The sequence below is a fragment of the Crinia signifera genome, chromosome 2 (genome assembly GCF_055691185.1).
Source record: "Crinia signifera chromosome 2, ASM5569118v1, whole genome shotgun sequence".
Taxonomy (NCBI): Eukaryota; Metazoa; Chordata; class Amphibia; order Anura; family Myobatrachidae; genus Crinia; species Crinia signifera.
In genome coordinates, this window is record NC_139218.1 from 25,158,256 (window position 1) to 25,178,482 (window position 20,227).

The 20,227-nt window shown below is 48.8% G+C and overlaps 1 protein-coding gene across 3 annotated transcripts in view; it reads right to left on the reverse strand.

Moving 5' to 3' along the window:
• Positions 1 to 9,549: 9,549 nt before the first annotated feature.
• The window catches only part of LOC146059512 (uncharacterized), a 36,341-nt gene continuing 25,663 nt past the window's right edge, over positions 9,550 to 20,227 (reverse strand). For all 3 annotated transcript variants that reach the window (XM_083171806.1, XM_083171805.1, XM_083171807.1), the window contains 3 exons: positions 13,810 to 13,972; positions 12,515 to 12,648; positions 9,550 to 10,484 (listed from right to left, as the gene is read on the reverse strand). In XM_083171806.1, coding sequence (XP_083027932.1) covers positions 9,810 to 10,484; positions 12,515 to 12,648; positions 13,810 to 13,972 — 972 coding nt within the window. In that variant the 3' untranslated portion in view covers positions 9,550 to 9,809. The remainder of the gene's footprint in view (positions 10,485 to 12,514; positions 12,649 to 13,809; positions 13,973 to 20,227) is intronic.

Genomic DNA, 20,227 nt, shown 5'->3' on the forward strand with positions numbered 1-20,227 from the left:
TGTCCATGTCGACATAGACACCTTAAAAACTTATGTCAACCTTTAGACCATGTCGACCATTTTCAGACAGCAGCGGCCATGTGAATAGTAAGTATTGACTTACTTTTCAGTCCAAAAGCGACAGAAATCATCCGATGTGAGCAACTAACAAATGATGGCTCCTCCCACTGACAGCGTGAGAGGTGATGCTGAGCCTGCTGTCAGCACAGAACATGCTGTAGGTGTATGCTGCTGCTGTTGCTACTGGGGGAAGGTGGCGGGGTAGGGGGGAATACCACTCCCCCCTTGACTTTATAGTGGTTTTTTCACCCTCATCATTTTGGGAGTGTGGCCTTATCGCAGGAGGTGACCACGCCTCCCACAATTAGACCACGCCCCAACATTTTTACCCGGGCCCGGCATGCCTCTCAGCTGCCCTGGCTGTATGATGGGCATAGGCCTGGCGTTGGCATGAGGGTGATTGATAAAACAGGGAGCGTTGCAGTTTGCCATTCTGTGGCATTAGAGAAACATTGTCCAACCGGTTTCTCTTTTTATAGTTATAATGACTGACATGTGGCCGCTATTGAGGGAGCAGAACAATAACATTTCATTGTTATTTATCCTAAGGCCTTTACCACAGTAGGAAGCCTGTTCTCCAATACTCCGACATTGTGCCTGAGGGGAGATGGGAGAGGCCGTGCTCTTTCTCTCCTTTATACAAACAACCATTGTGTGTGTGTATATATATATATATATATATATATATATATATATATATATATATATATATATATATATATATACATAAACATAGGGGGCCTAGCATTCACTACAACAAACTAGTACTGCTTTCACATTGCAGAAATGGGTAATGACACGGTATTCTTAAATGGGACTTTAAAACGGGTCTGAGCCTTGAGACCTTTCACATTGCAGGTGAAAACCGTTTTAAAAATCATTTAATACCATTCAAACATTCAACCCATTTAACCCCCAAGGGACACGTTTCAAGCCATTGAAATAGAGCTGTTCAAACTGCCAAAAAAACGGCTTTAAAACGTGTAGGACTCTGCTTTTTAACCGTGTTGAAATACCGGTTAACTTTACCGGTAAATCAACTCTGGCACTTTCACACTGCAGCCTTAAACGTTTTAAAATGGAAAAAAAACGGCAATATACCGTTTTAAAAGTGCAATGTGAAAGGGGTATAAGTCACCTTAACATTCAAATAATCTATTAAATAAATAATGGGGTTTTAGTTCATGAATTGATCAATGCATTTAAGCCTTTAAAAGCCATAAGGTACTTGGCAGTTGAGCTTTAACCATACCTCCCAACTTTGGTAGCCCGGCAGGCGGGACGCTGCTGCTGCCGTAGGCGCGCCAAAATTTCGGGGGGGGGGGGGGGGGGGGGGGGTTTGTTGTAGTGGCCTATTTTGGGGGCGTGGTCTATACTCGCGGCTCTCCTGCGAGGCCACGCCCCCATTTTGCCGCTATGGGGGCATGACCCAGAGGCTCTGTGAGCCTCTAGCCATGCCCCCAGCCCCCTGGCTGCGGGAATAGACGCTGTGCACATCATTTATTCCCCGCTGCTTAGCAGCTGACAGGGGGGACTCCCAACAGCCCCCCCACACCGCAGGACACTGCCGCCCGCGGGTGGGACAGCGGGACAGGCCCTGACAATCGGGACTGTCCCGATAAAATCGGGACAGTTGGGAGGTATGCTTTAACCCAGGAAAATAACACATGTTCATTTTATCTATGATGTGTAAGCAGGTGCCAGGTTCCCATGAAAACCAGTTGTTAGTGTAGGACTTGCAGTGAAATGGGGTCCCTTGGCGATGGGCTGCAAGCTTAAATGCATTGATCAATTCATGAACTAAAACCCCATTATTTATTTAATTGATTATTTGAATGTTAAGGTGAGTAAGTTTGTTGTAGTGAGTGGTGGGCCACCTGTGTTTGTATTTACTAGAGTGTGTGGTCACAGGCCAATGCACCCCATCCTGGGAAGTGGGTGCTGTTTGCACCCCATTCTTAGCAATGGCGAGTGTGTTGGTACTTATGTATCTATCTATCTATATATATATATATATATATATATATATATATAGTATAAATATTGTAACAGGTGTGCCGATCAGATAGGACACAGCAGGTAGTTTTCAGTATTTGTGCATGTATTTAATGTCAAACAAGCCACAAATCCTCTTTACAGCAAACCAAGCTTCATAGAAGCAATCAAAGGTTATTTGTCCATGCAGCGCTCCGTGTGCGCGGTGCCTCAGTGCCTCTGGCAATCCAAGTCCCTGGCGCTACAATACTTTAGGCCTATGAGGCAATGAGCAGCAAACTGAACAAGGTTTAAATCTATTCTATCTGCAATCAGCCCAGTTCCAACCTGTGGCTGTGCAGGTCTGAAAACCGTGACTGAAGCCGTATGCTTGAGAGCCCACCCGTCTCTCCCCCAAGCACACCTCAGAGACCCATTCCTGGCTTTGCAGTGAACCAGGTTCTGTTACCTAGCTGCAAAGCACTCTCTCTGAGGCTGGATGGCTCCTTCTTATCCCTTTAAAGGTCAGTTGGGTTAGACTTCTTTGTGGCCTTTCAAATTTTATGGATAGGGCATCAACATTTTTATGCTGAGCCCCGGGTCAAAAACCACCTAGTGACCCTGGGATTAACCTCTTTTTTTAAGGTGCATCCATCTCAATGGTGCATGATCAGTGACTAGGACAAACTCACATCCCAACAGGTAATACTTCAAGGCATTAACGGCTCACTTCATGGCAAGCCACTCCAACCCGACTATGGCATAACGAGTCTACCTCGGTAAGAGCTTCCTGCGTAGGAAAAGTACGGGCTTCTCTTCTTTGTAATTTTTCCAAGTGACTCTCCCAGTCTGTACTGTAGACAATGATATCATCTAGGTGTGCAATGGCATATCCCACGTGGAGTTTCAGGAGGCGGTCCATAGCCCACTGAAACTTTGCAGGCACTCCATGTAGACCGCACGGAAGGACCAGATATTGGTAGAGTCCATCAGCTGTAGAGAAAGCAGTTTTCTGTTTTGCTGCTTTACTAATGGTATCTGCCAGTACCCCTTAGTTAGATCTAGCAATGTGAGACATCTTCTACCTGCCAGGTTCTCCACCAATTCATCTACTCTGGGGAGCTGGTAGGCATCAAACCAAGAGACTTGATTAAGATGCCTGATGTCATTGCAGAATCTTAATGTTACATTCGGTTTGGGCACTAAGTTTTACTATTATCCCTTCAGGGGTGTGAATTTCATGTTCTACAAAGGAGGTCTGCCCAGGAATGACTGAGAAGACATATCGGTTCCTTCGAACTCGGGATTTAGACTCCCTCCTCTGAGTAGACATCAAGGTCTCATCTAGCTCTCTAGGGAACTTGCCAAGAGGGTTGGAATAGGTTCTTCCTACTAAGGTTTCAGCAGATTAACGTGATAGACCTTTTATATGAGGGTGAGTAGTTTGAGGAGGATTCTGTAGGCAGTATATAGTGATGCACACACGCTGGGATCATGTCCTGCTCCTTCCAGGGAGGGTGTGTTGAACGGTACTGTGGCTTGTGTCTTACCACTTGTATCTGCAGCTCTCCTTATGGCCTTCCCTGATGGTCTTCTGAGTGGTCCCATCCTCGCGTGATACATGAGGATGATTACCATATCTCATCATTGCAGCCTTCTCCTCCCGGTTCTGCCTTATTTAGGTTGCGGCCCACGCCTGCCTGCCAACTGTTGGTCTCTCCTGAAGTTCTCCCAAATGAGGAAAGTCAGGCAAAGTGGGACTTAGCTAATTCAGAGATTTGGAGGTGCCTTCAGCTGAAGAACTTCTTACATGGAGATGAGCAAGACAAGAACTCACAACGTTTCAGACAATAGAAGCCCGACCTACCTCCGCTTATATACGTACTAATATACTGTGTATATAGATTACTCATAGTGCAGCTCTTTGGGACAGTACCATTCACTAGAGACTGTGGGTGTGAGTTGTAAGTGGTCGATGTTCTGATTCGTTCACAAGTGAGCGATCTCTTCTGATCTGCAGATGCATCAGTGCCACAGTGCACATATCCCGCGATGGTGCTGCAGCTCCGGTTGCACTATGGCACGGGTGTCAAACACAAGGCCCGCGGGCCAAATCCGGCCCGACAGACCTCGTCATGTGGCCCGCCCAGCCGCCAGCCTTCACCTTTTATTCTCTTTTTTGAGAGTTTTTTTTGCACTGCCGGCGGCCATGTTCCTGTGGTCTTTTAAGATGTCTGCGGCCACAGGAACATGGCCGCCAGCCTCCACGGCAATGACACCACAGGCTGCTCCCCCTGTATAATAATTTGTGTCATGGCATTACTATTGTTATATTATACACCGGGAGCAGCCTGTGGTGTCATTGCATTATTATTATACAGCGGGAGCAGCCTGTGGTGTCATTGCATTATTATTATACAGCGGGAGCAGCCTGTGGTGTCATTGCATTATTATTATACAGCGGGAGCAGCCTGTGGTGTCATTGCATTATTATTATACAGCGGGAGCAGCCTGTGGTGTCATTGCATTATTATTATACAGCGGCCCATTGAGGGTGACCAAACTGCTGATGCGGCCCCCGATGAATTTGAGTTTGACACCCCTGCACTATGGTATTACAATGTTATTGGCATCTTGCCAGCATTTGGGGGGGTTGGTGACAGAGAAGCATATATTTGGGATGCAGTCGCAAGGTCTAAGACAGTCGACATACATTAGGTCGACAGGGTCGGAAGGTCAGCTCAAGCATTAGGTCGACAATGGGAAGGACGACATGAGTTTTTCACGTTTTTTTATTTTTGTTTTAGCCGGCCTGTGCTGATTTCATACTCTACCATCCACTAGGGTGTGGAGGGAGATATAACAGTGTACCAAGCGTGGCAAGGCTCCGTGCCCAAAGCATGGCGGTGGGCACTGGTACAGTGAAATTCAGGACACAAAAATGTGAAAAACCTCATGTCAACCTTTTCACTGTCGACCTTCCGAACCTGTCAACATAATCTCTCAGATTTGCTGATACCGAATACACAGCACTGGACCCTTGCGTCCTGCTTCAAACCCAATTGCTAGGCTGCCAATTCGCAGCCCGAGCGGTTATACACATGCGAGCGGTTCCCAGTGCGAGCCGTCCTTGGGATCACAGCCCGCGATGGCTAGCCATCACTGGCCGTCTGCAAGTTTATTGACAGGTGCTGGGTGTTTGGGGGCGGAACGCTGGTGTTTTCTGGGAGTGCCCTAGAAAACGCAGGCATGGCACGGCCCTTGGGAGGACTGCTGACATCAGCGCAGCGCCGAGTAAGTGTTGGCTTACTCGGTGCTATGAACGGGATACGGTCATTGGATCACCCCCAATTAAGTCGACAAGCAATAGGTCGACACCACTAGGTCGACATGCAGATAGGTCAACAAGACTTTATGTTGACATGGGTTAGGTCGACAGGGTCTGATTCTGAGGTGGATGCAGTGTGAATTGGGGTTACATCATTGGTCGCAGAGGACGAGTGCATATGCAAATCTGCAGGCGGCGTCTTCTGTAAACAGCCGCCCACTACCAGCCACTACCATATGCGCTGCGTGCATCTGAAGATACAGCATCGGTTCCACAGCAGGAACATTGGCCAACCCTTCGGTCATGTGCGCAACACCTTGGTTACTCAGGATGTTCGGCACACCTGTGCATCTGGGGACACAGACACACCCCCTTTTTCTCAACCACTTCCTGTCACAGGCTCAAAGTACTGGTGGCTTATCAGTCAGGCGGTGGCTAACCGGGCACAGTAACCGGAGCTGCAGCACCGGTGTGAGACATGCTCACTGCAACACCGGCTCATGCGCAGACCATTGCGAACGCAACAGGACTGTGTCCGTCGCTGAATCGGCCCCTGTGTCCTGCTTGCCTAGCAGACATTCCTTTCAGTAATACTAGTCTAGTGTGTAACCAGACTTATATGGGGTTTAGCAATTGCCTACCGCTCACACTGTGACTACAGCCCCGCAGGCAACGGCTCTAGAACAATGACTATCACTGTTCTATCTTCCAGGAAGCAAAAAAAAAAAAAAAGAATATTGTAGTAAAAGTATTTGTGGTGCTTACGCTGTGACTATGGCGAGACACTATAGACCGTCAATAAGTCGACACCATAAGGTCAACAGGCAGAATGTAGACAGTTGAAAAGGTCAGCAATGTCATGTCTACTTTATATACAAGATCCTTTATACCACGCCCCTGTGGACGCGATGTTGGATGCAGCTCAGGGCCGATTAAGGCCTGTTTGTACGGGTCCGAATTCAGCCCCTCCCTGATGTTTTACACTTGCCGAGCCATTCGCTTGTGGCGGGGAGGGCCAGGGGCGACCCTGAGAAGTCAGGCGTGACTATGAATGCTCAGGGCAGGCGGCTGAAGTAACAGGACATCAGCGCTCGCCCCCAATTCGGCGATCAGCCGGCATACACATCCCCTTGCGGGATTCACGGGCTGGCGGAGGTGTTCATCCGGGTGGCATTTACCTGTTCATTAGGCAGCGGGTATATGCAGCCTACCACTGGTAGCTTGCGGGGGTGGGGGGGGACACCAAGGACAAGGCAAGGCTGGCGGGCACACTGGGTCCCTCCACCTCAATGTAGCCTACCATATTACCCATAGCCCCCTGGTTGTGTGATCCTGGCTGCGAAGCTAGGTGCAGGGCTGCTATCTTTTGGGAGAGCGTGAGGCACAGAAAAGGAATGTCAGGGAGAAAGTGTCAATAAGAGAGAGAGAGAGAGTGTGTGAGAGAGAGAGAGAACGAAGGAGGGAGAGAGAGTGAGAGTGACAAGGAGTAAGAGCATGTCGGAGAGAGAGAGAACAGGTGCGTGCGTCAGGGAGAGAGAGAGAGGGAGAGACAGCGTGAGAGTGAGGGACAGGGAAAGAGAGAATGCTACCTGACTCCAGCTACGTTCCACTGTTTTACAGGAAAACATTGTAACCTTCCATCTCTTAGGCAAATACAGCGTCAAGTAACACACACTGAATATAGGCATGCTGCATATCATTTGAATCAGCAGAAGCTGCTTGTGTGTCCTATTCGTTATGTATAATGTGACATATTGCACGGAGGATAGATGTACAGTATGTGAACAAATTTTTATGAATCAAAGCTAGGAAAAGAGTTTAAGTACCAAGCAATCAGCTCCTTTCATTTTTCAAACACAGCCTGTGACATGGCAGTTAGGAGCTGATTGGCTGGTACTTTATCTCTCTCCAATCATTCTAGGTTTGCCAAGGCCAGTCCTGAACTACCCAGGAAATGCTATATCCTGCTCAGATTATTCCATATACTGATGGAGCCGCGGCTCCTGGCGCGGTAAGCACCACGGAAATGTGGCACTCACGCCCTCCATTCCCGGCAATGAACGCGTGAGCATACAGCCTTGCTGTATCAGGCCCTTGGTGTGGCACAGGAGATAGTAATCGGAGGTTGGTCAGCATCACGGTGGAAAGACCACAGTGTAGGAGAGACCATGGATGTTTGCCTTCTGTGCTCATCCCAGCCCAGGCCAGGGTCGGATCTAGACTTTTCTTCTAGGTAGGGTTGGTTTTACTGTTTAATCTTGACCCTCCCCTCGTCCCAACTCCTCCCCTTCTCAGTCTTGACTCCTCCCCTTTCCATTGACTCCTCTGTCACAACAATAAATATATTGTAAACACGGATACTAATTGAATAATCTGTCCCTTTAGGTTACAGGGGACTTCTCCCCTTCTTTCCCAGTTATTTATTGAAAAAAAAAAAAAAAGTCTGTTACTCAAAAAATGTCCATGGAAGCCAGTGTAAAGGCCCCCATACACTATGCGATTTTGGGACGATTTCATCCGATTTCGGCACTTTGTGCCGATAATCGGGTGATATCGGCCCAAAATCGTAGGTGTGTGATATCTGATCCGTTCCGATGCGCGGTCCCGTGCGCATCGGAACGGATCAGGGAGGTCGGACGGTCTGTACATACGATCACGTCCGACCTCCCTGTATGCATATGAATGCAGACACCGGGGGAGCAGTGGGGCGGGCAGCGGGTCCCTGAGCGAGTGCTGCTGACTGACCTGGCCGGGCAGTGTACTTACACATAGCAGCGGCGGGGACGGGACGCGCAGTGGCGGCTATTATATTTTTAAAATACTTGTCAAATGACCGGCCGCTCTGATTGGCTGAGAGCTCTCCGGCCAATCAGAGAGCGGCCGGTCATTTGACAAGTATTTTAAAAAATCTAATAGCCGCCACTACGAGTCCTGTCCCCGCTGCTGCTATGTGTAAGTACACTGCCCGGCCAGGTCAGCAGCGCTCACCGCATCCGCCCCCACCACCTCCGCCGCTACCCGCCCCCACTACTCCTCACCGCCCTGCAGCTCCCCCGGTTTTTTTTTTACATGGGATAAATCGCATGCGATTTATCCCATGTAAAAAATGGCACATCAAGTGCCAAATTGTATGTGAGCCTCCCGAGGAGCTGCCGGGTGGCTCGCAGGTAAATTGGGTCCGACTTGTCCCTAGGACAAGTCGGCCTAATGTATGGGGGCCTTAACACTGCATTGCAGACACATTAACCCCTACTGACCACCGCTGCTACAGCTTAACTGTATATCTGTGCCAGGGACACAACACTCAAGCTCTCTGCCCTGCACCCATTAGTTCAAAGTATGCAGGAGAATGTTTTATATTCAATTCAGATTCCATACCTTTTTTCAATGGTAAAAATGTCAAAAGCATTATGTGCATGACGGAATGTTGAAGCCGTTTTAAGGTGCCCACACACTAGAACGATTTTTGGGCCGATTTCCGATAAATCGTCCGATGTTTACCGATAATCGGTCGAAAATCGGCCGTTTTTGGTTCGAGGCGCGCTCCTGTGGATCTTTAGCTGAATCTTCTGATCTTACGTGCTGCACAAAAGATCAGAAGATTTAACAAAAGATCCACAGGAACGCACACGGGATCTCAAGAAAAATATTTGGTACAGATGTGCGCTTGCCTGAAATCTTTTGTCCAGGACGGAAAAAAGATTTTAAGGCCAATTTATGCGCACATCTTACGATCGCAGATCTTTCTAGTGTGTGGGCACCTTTAGTGTTATGCAAAGTATTGTTACCTTGCTGGTAAACTTCCTGAGCCTCTTATCAGCACTGTGGACTGGAGATGCTGAGAAGATAAAAGCAGCCTCAATCAACAAATGATGTTGATTCATTGCAGTAGAGGCATCTAATGTGACCTGCGTCTGGGAGCTCACTCCACTGACAAACGCTAGCAGCCGGCCAGGGAGAGGGAGGGAGGTAGCAGAACTTCAGAGAGTGTTTGTTTGTCCTGGCTGACAGTAGGTGTTTTATAGCCTAGGGGGGACATCAATTGCCCAATTTGCTCCCCTCTGAATCCGTGCCTGGCCTAGCTTGTGACCGAATGAATACAGGGCACAGAAATAATAGAACACCTACAAACCAATACAAATGGGGCGGCTAGAGGGTTGGAAGAAACCTGCACAGAAGCCAGCTCAAGATTTGAAATGGTTTAGCTGTAAAATAACGGTGGAGAATAACAAGTGGTAAAAAACAGGTTAGAATATGGTCGTACTGTAACATCATAATTGGTGAAGAATAAAAATGGTTCCATTATTGTAAACATGTGGTTGTATATAAAAACAGAGGTTATGTATTGACCTGTTAATATAGGATGACCCTATAGCTTCTTGTTAAAAAAAAAAAAAAAAAAAACCCTACCAGTAAGGACCAGTAAACATACTACACAATGTCCCAGTCATCTCCTCATGTAGCCAGAGGGAACGTGTTCATCATAACAGTCATTTGCGTTACTGTCCTCCTCCTCTTCCTCACTGCTTGCGCCCTCGTAGGCGGGTGCTCTTAGTTCATCAACACTGATTACACAGGGGAGATCTCCGCAATTATCTGTGTCCAACAGACTTCCAGCTTGGTGGGGGCTCATTAAAACCACTGGCTCCGCCTTTAGAGCCCCTTCGAAGCCTGTCCATGCATCCTCCGGATCAGCAATGGATACAGAGTTTAAATTGATGTCGAAAACACCACTGTTGTTGAACAGGGAGCTTGAAGTCTTACTCGGCGTATTCACTGGCAAATGTGCATTGGAAGATGAGCTGCCTTCCGATACTGCAGAGACGCCCAGTCCTGCTGGAAGCTGCCTAGAAGTGTCTTCTTCAGAAGAGTCACCGGGTGGTCCACTGGACTCTTCAGATGAAGACATAGACGAGGGTAGCTGACCGCTACTGGTTGTGCCACTCGTGTCACTGATTAGAGAATTCGTCAGTAGCTTATGTCTGCTTGCGTAGCCTTCTCCACAGGATGTTTCAGTGTCCACAATATCCTTCACCTCCATGATCTCCACGGGGTCAATGTATATTGGCGAACTAGATTCATTGCTTCCACTTAATACACTTACTGATGCCGGGATGGATTTCTTGAAGATAAAGAAAATGGGTTCTGTTAGAGACACACCATGATACACACACCAAGATCACATAACGTCAGGCTTGTCCACCCTCCACTATGGTCATAAAGTAAGAAATATTTATACCGACGGCTTCGGGTAGACTGAGGAGTACCGGGCCTGAACCACAAGAGGGCGACATAGGTGTATAATGGCAGGAAGCTGAACTGCCTAATGCATTTTGGATTTGGAGCCTGTCACGAGCCAATCGTAGCTCGTGGACCGGAAGGAATTTAGAAGCGGCCCCTCCTGATTATCTGCTGGCCTGGAATCTCCAATTGGCTGGCAGCCAGTGCTGTCTACGGTCCTGCTTCCTGCCTAGTGGCACCAACAGATGTTCTGTGGCCTTCTTCCAGTACCAGAAAGCAAACTGTGGGGGCTTGCAGGGGAAGCGGATGGTGGGGAAAGAAGGGGGGCGGGAATTCTATTCCAGGAGACTGAGAAAGTCCCTCAAGCTCCTGGTCTGGATATATATATATATATAGCCGCGCTCATCGTCGCTGCTCCACAGCCTCTCTTGCTAGTTTGTTGCGCCAATGTCACCCAGCAGAATCGCTAGCTGCGCTATTGCCGCTCAATGCGCTTCTACGAACCACGAGACCGAAATAGGGGCCTGATTCAGACCTCCCCTCGCATGTGGCCGAACGGGATAGAAAATCATTCGTTGATCGCACATCCTCGAATCATTCTCCCCCCCCCCTTTGGTAAAAAAATTCAGTCTAAACTGACTTTTATACCGGCTGCAGTTCGCCGAAAAGGGGGCGGGCGCTGACGTCATGTGATGGCAGACACCCGCCTCAAGCAGGCATTGCCACGCCTGCGTGTCCTGGGGAATGGCCAGTGTGTGTGTGTATGGGGACACACACAAAATGCTGGTCCCCTTCTATCACCCCCCCCGGCCCTCCCTGCTTGGTACAAACAGCTCGGCAACTGTGAAACTCGACAAAGCCGTTAAGCTCCCCCCACCAGCAAACACGGGGCCAAATTCAGCCCTGAATGAACGAGTCTGAATCGGCACCTAGATGCACACACTTGGCGAGTGCCAATCAACATGTCGCGCGTGGGGATTCAATAATGTGTGCGGCTCCATCTGTAGGCCGCACCCCCTACGGAGTGTTCTCCGGTGAGACCGCTGGCCCTGACTGGCGATCTGACAAGATTTATCCAGCATGCCGAATATTATTTGCCGGGTGATAGAGACGCGGGGGCCACGCATCGTTATCGCTACCTCTATGGCCCCTACGCACGGAGCGATGTAGGGGCATTTTCTAAGCAATCTGGTGAAAATAGGTCAGCTTAGAAAATGCCCTGAAATGACCCTATGTGTAGGCACCATTGTTAAGAACGGAATGCATCCCCCCCCCCCCACACACACACACACTGCACTCCAAGGCCACAGGCTTCAAGGGGAAATAACTAGCGAGTTCTACAACTGCAAACAGCCTTATCTCTGGATTCCCCAATAATGAGGTAAGAGCACCAGGAGAGTCTGAGCAATCACGCGTTACACTACTGGATGGAGTCACCTACACAATAACTGCTACAGACAGATCATAACTAGCCCATCATTGTGGACATCAGAGGAGACCGGCAGGCTCCCAGTTTACAGACATATCAATATAATATTGTGTGGGGACACAAAGGGGCGGGTTCAACTAGCAGCGGTAATTTACTGCGCCGTGAAAAAGGGTGGGGGTCTCGTGTTTTATGCCTTGGCTATTCAATTGCGGCTCCTTTTCCTTGCACAGTACATTACTCGCTTCAGCGTGTTAACCCATTTGAGTCTGGGAGGAGTTCCTGGAGCTATAAGTTATCGTGGCACACAAGACCAGGACATTTAAAACGGATGTCTGTAGAAATCCAGGTTACTGCAGCCTGTGGGCTAGAATTGAATAGCCCCGGAAGATTAATAAATCCACAATAATTAATCCCGGCTAATCGAATTAATCCCAAAGCAGTAAAAAAACTAAAAATACATGAGAAAAGGACAGCATGCATACCAGGAATTTTGGAAAGTAATTCTTCCCCATGGAGATATATCCGACTTGGTCGAGTCCAAATAAGGTAAGCAACAAAACGACCAATAGGATGACAGCAGAGACCACAATGCCTACTATGAGGAGTGTATTACTCTCTGTAATGATAAACAAAACATTTGCATTATACACACATACATTTTTTTTATCATCTTAACATATTTATTACCAGTTTCTTATATAGCGCACACATATACCGCAGCGCTTAACAGAGAATATTTTAACATTCACATCAGTCCCTGCCCCAGTGGAGCTTACAATCTATATTCTATATGTACATGCACACGCAGACATTCTAGGGTTAATTTTGTTGGGAGCCAAATATATTTTTTGGAGTGTGGGAGAAAACCGGAGTACCCGGAGGAAACCCACGCAAGCACGGGGAGAGTATACAAACTCCGCACAGTTGGTGGGAATCAAAACCATGACCTCAGTGCTGTGAGGCGTGAATGCTTAACCATTACACCATCGGTACTGCCCTAAAGCGATCTGCCCTTGGAGATGGGCTTATGAACCTTTTTCAGATACACCATAGGCCACATAGTTGGTGAAAGCCCTACTATGGGCGGTATTCAATTAGAGTCCAAACTGCCATCTTGACGGAAAGACTGCAGCTTCCGACTGATTTAGGTTGGAGGGGGTTCCGACCTATTCAATTAGGGCTATTTTTTTCCCGACAGGTCGAAATGTTCTGTCAGAAACGAGGTGGATTAGCGGAATACTTGCCAATTTGCCTGCTTTTGTCGGAAATCCAGCCAAATCGGCCCCGTTTCCGACAATCTCAATCAGATTTAAAAAAAGCCAGATTGAGGAGACGAGACAGAGAAGACGGCATCGGGTGAGCAGCAGCCTCTCACCCGGCTCCGTCCACCCTTCACTCACATGGTCCCGCCCTGAGGCCGGGTGTAGCTCACCCGGTGCCCTTTGACCGCCGTCACGCCGCCGTGGTCCCGTTGTTCACCCGGTCCCAGCACCGGCTGGGTGAGCAGCAGCAGCCAAATCCGACAGTCGGATTTGGCCTCATTGAATAGGTAGTGTCGGATCCATTATGACAAATGGATCCGACGCTAACTGAGTCTACCGCTATGTCACTTTTCCAACTAGGCGCCGCTCAGATATAACTATTCTCGGTACAAGAATTAGGCACATACCGGGACAGGTGGGTCACTGCAGTGGTACATACGCGGAAAGGACACCCCTAGGATGGGGCCCACAGCTACAATGTATTATGGCAGCAGTGGCTGAGAGGCCACACTTACCTTCAGAATGGTCTGGTATAACACATTTCAGTGCAGACGGGATAGAATGCTTGAGGTTTAAAAAGGTAGACACATCTACTGACACACAGTAATTGGTTCCGGGCAGCAGATTTGGGATAATCGTGTGGTTTTCTTCACCAAACTTTACCTCAATGTCGACAACCTGCCAGGAAAAAGTTAAAAATCATCATCAAGGAGGTCACTTTACAAAAAGTACAGGTTTTTTTTTAAATGATCAAACAATTGTATTGTTATTATCTTTTATTTCTAAGGCACCACCAGATTTACAGGACAAAAATACAATCCAGAATCTTAAATAAAACACATAAAGCAAATTTCACAGAACAGTTTTCATCAAGAGGCACTCCAGCTGCTGTGGAACTACACATCCCAGCCTAACCGGCCGCATTCACTACAATGCCCTCATAAGAAAATCCACGGCAGGGAATGCTGGGATATGTAGTTCCACAGCAGCTGGAGGGACTATCCCTGCCACAGGATAAGGACAGGGGAAGCTCCCTGAAGGTAGAAGCAGAGTCTGACAATTAGGTCAGTACTTGGTGATCCTATAGGTATGGGTGAGCAGGGGGGACAAGATGGAGACAAGGGAGCAGAACACGGGTTACATGGCTAAGGGAGGGCCCGATTCAGACATCCCTGCTGATGTGCAGAAAGCAGTATTAGTCTATTTCCGCACAGTAGGGAGCGCATGTGCTTAACCGCATTCTCTTGGAACAGGCGTGTCCGGACCGCTCAGGGGAAGGGGCTGCGGTTAGCGGTGTGACGTCACACGCAGCCACCGCGACCCGTAATATGGCTGACCTGCACCTGGTTTTCCAGTTAGGCTGCACAGCCAGTGCAGCTGGTCATGTGAGGGCGCTTCGCTGTGGAGCGAAGAGCTCACACTTTAGTGATGGGCCTGTAAATCCTTGAGGGCATATCACAGGGAATTTGACTCATGTCAACCTTATTTACTTCTCCCACCACGCCGTAGTGGATGGTAGGGCACGAAATACCCACAAGAAAAAAAAGAAAAGGGGAAAAAACCTCATGTCGCCCTGTTGACTATCAGCCTTCCTATTGTCGACCTAATGCATGTGTCGAACTTCTGACCCTGTCAACCATCAGTGGTCGACCCGACACATGTCAACTGATATAGGGTAGAAAATATATATATATATATATATATATGCAATGTTGCGGCTTGGCACTCCAACTTAATGGGACAGCTTCCCAGGTGCCTTCAGGATACAAATAGATAGCCCGGTGGTATAGAGATATATACACAGACAGCGGCACTCAATGGGTTTTTTCAAAAAGGTGTATTCAAGCGGTCCTCAAGTCTTTGCTTTGATTTTTTTTGTGCTGTCCCCATACAGACGCCGGCGCCGGATCACCCAGGCAACCAGCAGATGCCGGAGACGTCACCTGACCACGCACGTCGGGAATCTGCCCCCCCGCCCCCGGTGACGTCGGCGGAAGTCAGCGGGGTACTCTTTACCTAGCACGGCGCCCATCGCGGGCATTGAATGCACTTAAAAATCAGGTGCGACGCGACCGACGCGATGCCCACGATTTCCCATAGGGACCAATGTTAAATTTCTCAATTGACCCGATTTTTCTGTTCAATGCCTCAATTGACACGATTTTTCCATAGGAATCAATGTTAAACGGCCCACAGAGGCCAAATAGCCACCCTGAAGTGTGAAATGGCCCCCACAATTGTTAACGCCACCCCACGATCAACGTCAACCCGAAGCGTGGCGAGCGCAGCGAGCCCGCGAGGGGCGGCGGTACGCGTCCTACGACCTTTTCATACCCCCACTATCCACGTCGGCGTGGAGTTGAGAATAGAATAGTGTGGCGAGCGCAGCGAGCCACCGAGCCCGAAGCGTGGCTAGCGCAGCGAGCCCCGCGAGGGGACGAGGATACCTGTGAAGCCCGCGAAGGGACGCGTTTACCTGTGAAGGTATTCGCGTCCGCTCGCCACGCTCTGTTTGTGTACTTCCATCTTAAATTATGATTGTCATCACCTGTTTTAAACAGGGTAATTGATAAGAAAGGTGTTTAAGCACAGGTGATGGTAATCCATAAATTAAGAAGAAAGTCCAGAAACAGAGCAATGTGTCCCTCCTGGAGAGGGTCATGTTGGGAGGTATGCACCTCCCTCCCTCCCTCCCCCCCCCCCCTTATTCACGGGATCCCCACGATTAAATGGCACATGCAAAACACTGACATGGCTATGGTCGACAATGAAAAAGGTTGACAAGATTTATTTTTCACTTTTTCAATGTTTTCATATTCATTCTCATGTGTCGACATGGACACCAATGAAGTGCCACACTTATGTCAACATTTACATGTGTTGACCTTTCTGTGTTGATTTTTTCTTGTGGCGATTCGCGGCACCCCCCGCGATTTGCAGCACACCCCCCGCAAATCGCGGCACCCCCGGTGACTCCCGCGATTCGCGGCCCCACCCCGTGACACACCCCCCTCCTGCGATTCGCGGCACCCCGCGACCCCCCCTCCCACGTTTCGCGCCAACCCCCCGGGCCCCCCCTCCCGCGGTTCACGGTGCCCCCCCACGACCCAGCCTACCGCGATTCCCCACCCCTGACCCCCCCTCCTGTCATTGCGGCAACCCCCCGCCCCCACGACCCACCCTCCCGCGATTCACTGCAACCCCCCGCGCCCCCCCCCCCTTCCCACGATTTGCGGCACCCACAACCCCCCCTCCCGCAATTCACGGCATCCACCCACGACCCCTCCTCCCGTGATTCGCGGACACCCCTCACCTCCTCCCTCCCCCCCCACCCCCGCGCGCGATTCACGGCAACCCCAGGATTAAATGGCACATGCAAAACACTGGCACGACTATGGTCGACAATGAAAAAGGTTGACATGAGTTTTTGAAGATTTATTTTTCTTTTTTTGAATCTCTTATACATTTGGCTACAACTGTCACTCAAAGTGTGTCTGGAGATATAACCCTGGGTGGAGTCTCTGACTCACATGACAGAGAACCAGTCCAGTGAGCCCACAGACAGTGCCAGACACCCTCTGCCTCTCCATGTTACACAGCAAAGACACAGCTACTCACCAGACACACCAGGTGAGCGCCCCACACCGCCATACCTCCCAACATGACCCTCTCCAGGAGGGACAGAATGCTCTGTTTGTGGACTTCCATCTTAATTTATGATTGTCATCACCTGTTTTAAACAGGGTAATTGATAAGAAAGGTGTTTAAGCACAGGTGATGGTAATCCATAAATTAAGAAGAAAGTCCAGAAACAGAGCAATGTGTCCCTCCTGGAGAGGGTCATGTTGGGAGGTATGCACCTCCCTCCCTCCCCCCCTCCATTCACGGCATCCCCACGATTAAATGGCACATGCAAAACACTGACATGGCTATGGTCGACAATGAAAAAGGTTGACATGAGTTTTTGAAGATTTATTTTTCTTTTTTTGAATGTTTTTATATTCATTCTCATGTGTCGACATGGACACCGATGAAGTGCCAAACTTATGTCAACATTTACATGTGTTGAACTTTCTGTGTTGATTTTTTCTTGGAGCAATTTTTTTCCAGTGACAACTATGAACTATGTGCACGTCAACCTACACATCATCAACCAATTCTTTGTATAATATATAACACCTGTTCTGTTTTACTGTAGGTGTTTCCCCCCCCATCCCGCGATTCGCAACCCCCCCTCGCGCAATTCACGCCCCCTCCCACGCTTTGCGGACCCCCGCCCTCTCCCGCGATTCGCCGACACCTGCACCCCCTCCCTCCCTTGATTCACGGCACCCCTAAGCCCCTCTTTAGTCCCCCGTATACTCACACACCCCTATCACTACCCAGCTTCCTGCTCTCCTGAACCGTAACTTCCACCACTGGGGAGTCGCTGACGCTGTTTTGCCCACATGCCCCTATCATGCCTCATAGCCCAGCCTCCTGCTCTCATGCACCCGAACTCCCACCCAGTAGGAGGAGACACTGACTAAGGGCCACCATCCTGTACTCCTGTACTGCCACGCTGGACCCTCACCCACTGGCAGAAGCTGCACAGTATCTCCCACCCTCCTCTTTAGTCCCCCTTATGCCCACACACCCCTATCACTACCCAGCCTCCTGTTTTCCTGTGTCGTGACCTCCGCCAGTGGGGAGCCGCTGACTCAGAAACACCCTACTATACTATTGCACACACACACACACCTAAACAACATGCACACACAGCCCCCCCCCCACACACCCACAAATGTCACTGTACCATCCACACTATCAATGTACATCTTACTCTGTAACCGCTTTTTAATTAAACAAAACAATACACACCCCCTTCTACATCATATGCTCTCTATTTAACACATTTCACCTATAACTCAAGTTGCAATACAGGCCATCTTTCATACAATTCTAACCATCTTTCTCATATACAAATGTTCACAAATTAAGGGGGCGCAGCCCCTTACGACGGTGTGAAGAGCGATGAATCACCTAGTGTATATGTATATATATATATATATATATATTGTGGGGTTTTAGCATCAAACGGGTAGGCACAGGTGAGGATTTGGCACAGACTTAGACAGTGACATCACGGCTTGGGCCAAAAACAGGGCTTGCCTGAGTTTATTGCAGCACTCAGACCAAGAAACTAAAAACAGCCTTTACACTTCAGGCAAAACAGAAAATAAAAACCTGCTCGTCTGAGCTCTAACTAAACAGAATAAACGTCCCTCTCTATACCAGGGCCACACTATGTGACACTGGACACACACAGCAGATATAGATCAAGTAATGCAGTACTTACAGCCTTGTCTCTCTCTAGCAGCAGCTTACTGCCTCCAACACCCAGGGAGAGAGAGAGAGCCCTATGGAGAGGGCTGACTCCTTTTTAAAGAATCAGGTGCTCTCCTGATTACCAGCCCAGGACAGAACACCCTTTGTAAGCCGGAGCTTACCACACAGATTGAAATAGCCTGCAGTCTATATGCCATAAGACAGGATTCTAGGGGAAAGGTACCTGCCGTCTATGACTTTCCCTGCCACTGTCTTACATACCCTCCCCCTCTGTTCGAACCTATGGGGTCGGACACTGTCTGCCAACTGGCAGTATGTTCGGGATAGGGCATCGGCATTACCCTGAAGCCTTCCTGCTCTGTGTTCCACTGTAAATTTGAAATTTTGCAAATTGAGAAACCATCTTATGACCCTTGCATTTCTCTCTTTGGCTTGGTACATCCATGTAAGTGGGGAGTGGTCAGTGATTAATCTAAAGGAGCGTCCTAAGAGATAGTACTTTAGGGATTCAAGGGCCCACTTGATTGCTAAGCACTCCCGCTCGACTATACTGTAGTTTCTCTCCGCAGGTGTGAGCTTCCTGCTCAAATATGTTACCGGGTGTTCCTCTCCACCAACTTCTTGGGAGAGGACAGCACCTAGTCCCACATCAGAAGCATCAGTCTGTACGACAAACTCTTTTTTAAAATCTGGAGTGATCAGGACTGGTTGATTACAAAGGGCCACTTTTAATTCTTGGAATGCCCTTTCAGCCTCTGGGTTCCAGCTGACCATAACTGCCTTACCTCCTTTGGTAAGATCGGTTAGGGGCGCTGCCATGGTTGCAAACTGGGGAATGAACCTACGGTAATACCCCAGAATTCCCAAAAAAGCCCTGACTTGTTTTTTTGTCGAAGGACGAGGCCAGTCTTGGATAGCCTCCACTTTATTTATTTGTGGCTTTATTATACCTCTCCCGATAACATACCCCAGGTAACGTGCCTCCTCGAGGCCTAAAGTACACTTTTTTTGGGTTTGCTGTCAACCCCGCCTCTCTGAGGGAATTCAACACCGCCTGGACTTTGGGTAAATGACTCTTCCAGTCATCACTAAAAATTATGATGTCGTCTAGATATGCCGAGGCATACTGACGATGGGGTTTAAGAACAATGTCCATCAACCTTTGAAAAGTTGCTGGAGCCCCATGCAACCCAAAAGGCAAACAGAGATATTGAAACAGACCATCGGGGGTGACAAACGCTGTTTTCTCTTTGGCACTATCGGTAAGAGGTACTTGCCAGTAACCTTTAGTTAAGTCGAGGGTAGAGAAATATCTAGCATGACCAAGTCTTTCAATTAACTCATCAACTCTTGGCATTGGGTAGGCATCAAATTTTGATACCTCGTTCAGCTTCCGGAAGTCATTACAGAAGCGCAATGAGCCATCTGGTTTTGGAATTAACACAATCGGGCTTGACCACTCACTTTTAGACTCCTCGATAACCCCGAGGTCTAACATTTTCTGGACCTCCCCAGATATGGCCTGTCTAAGCGCTTCTGGTACTCTATAGGGTTTTAAGCGTACCCGAACTCCAGGTTCGGTGACAATGTCATGTTTTATGGCTG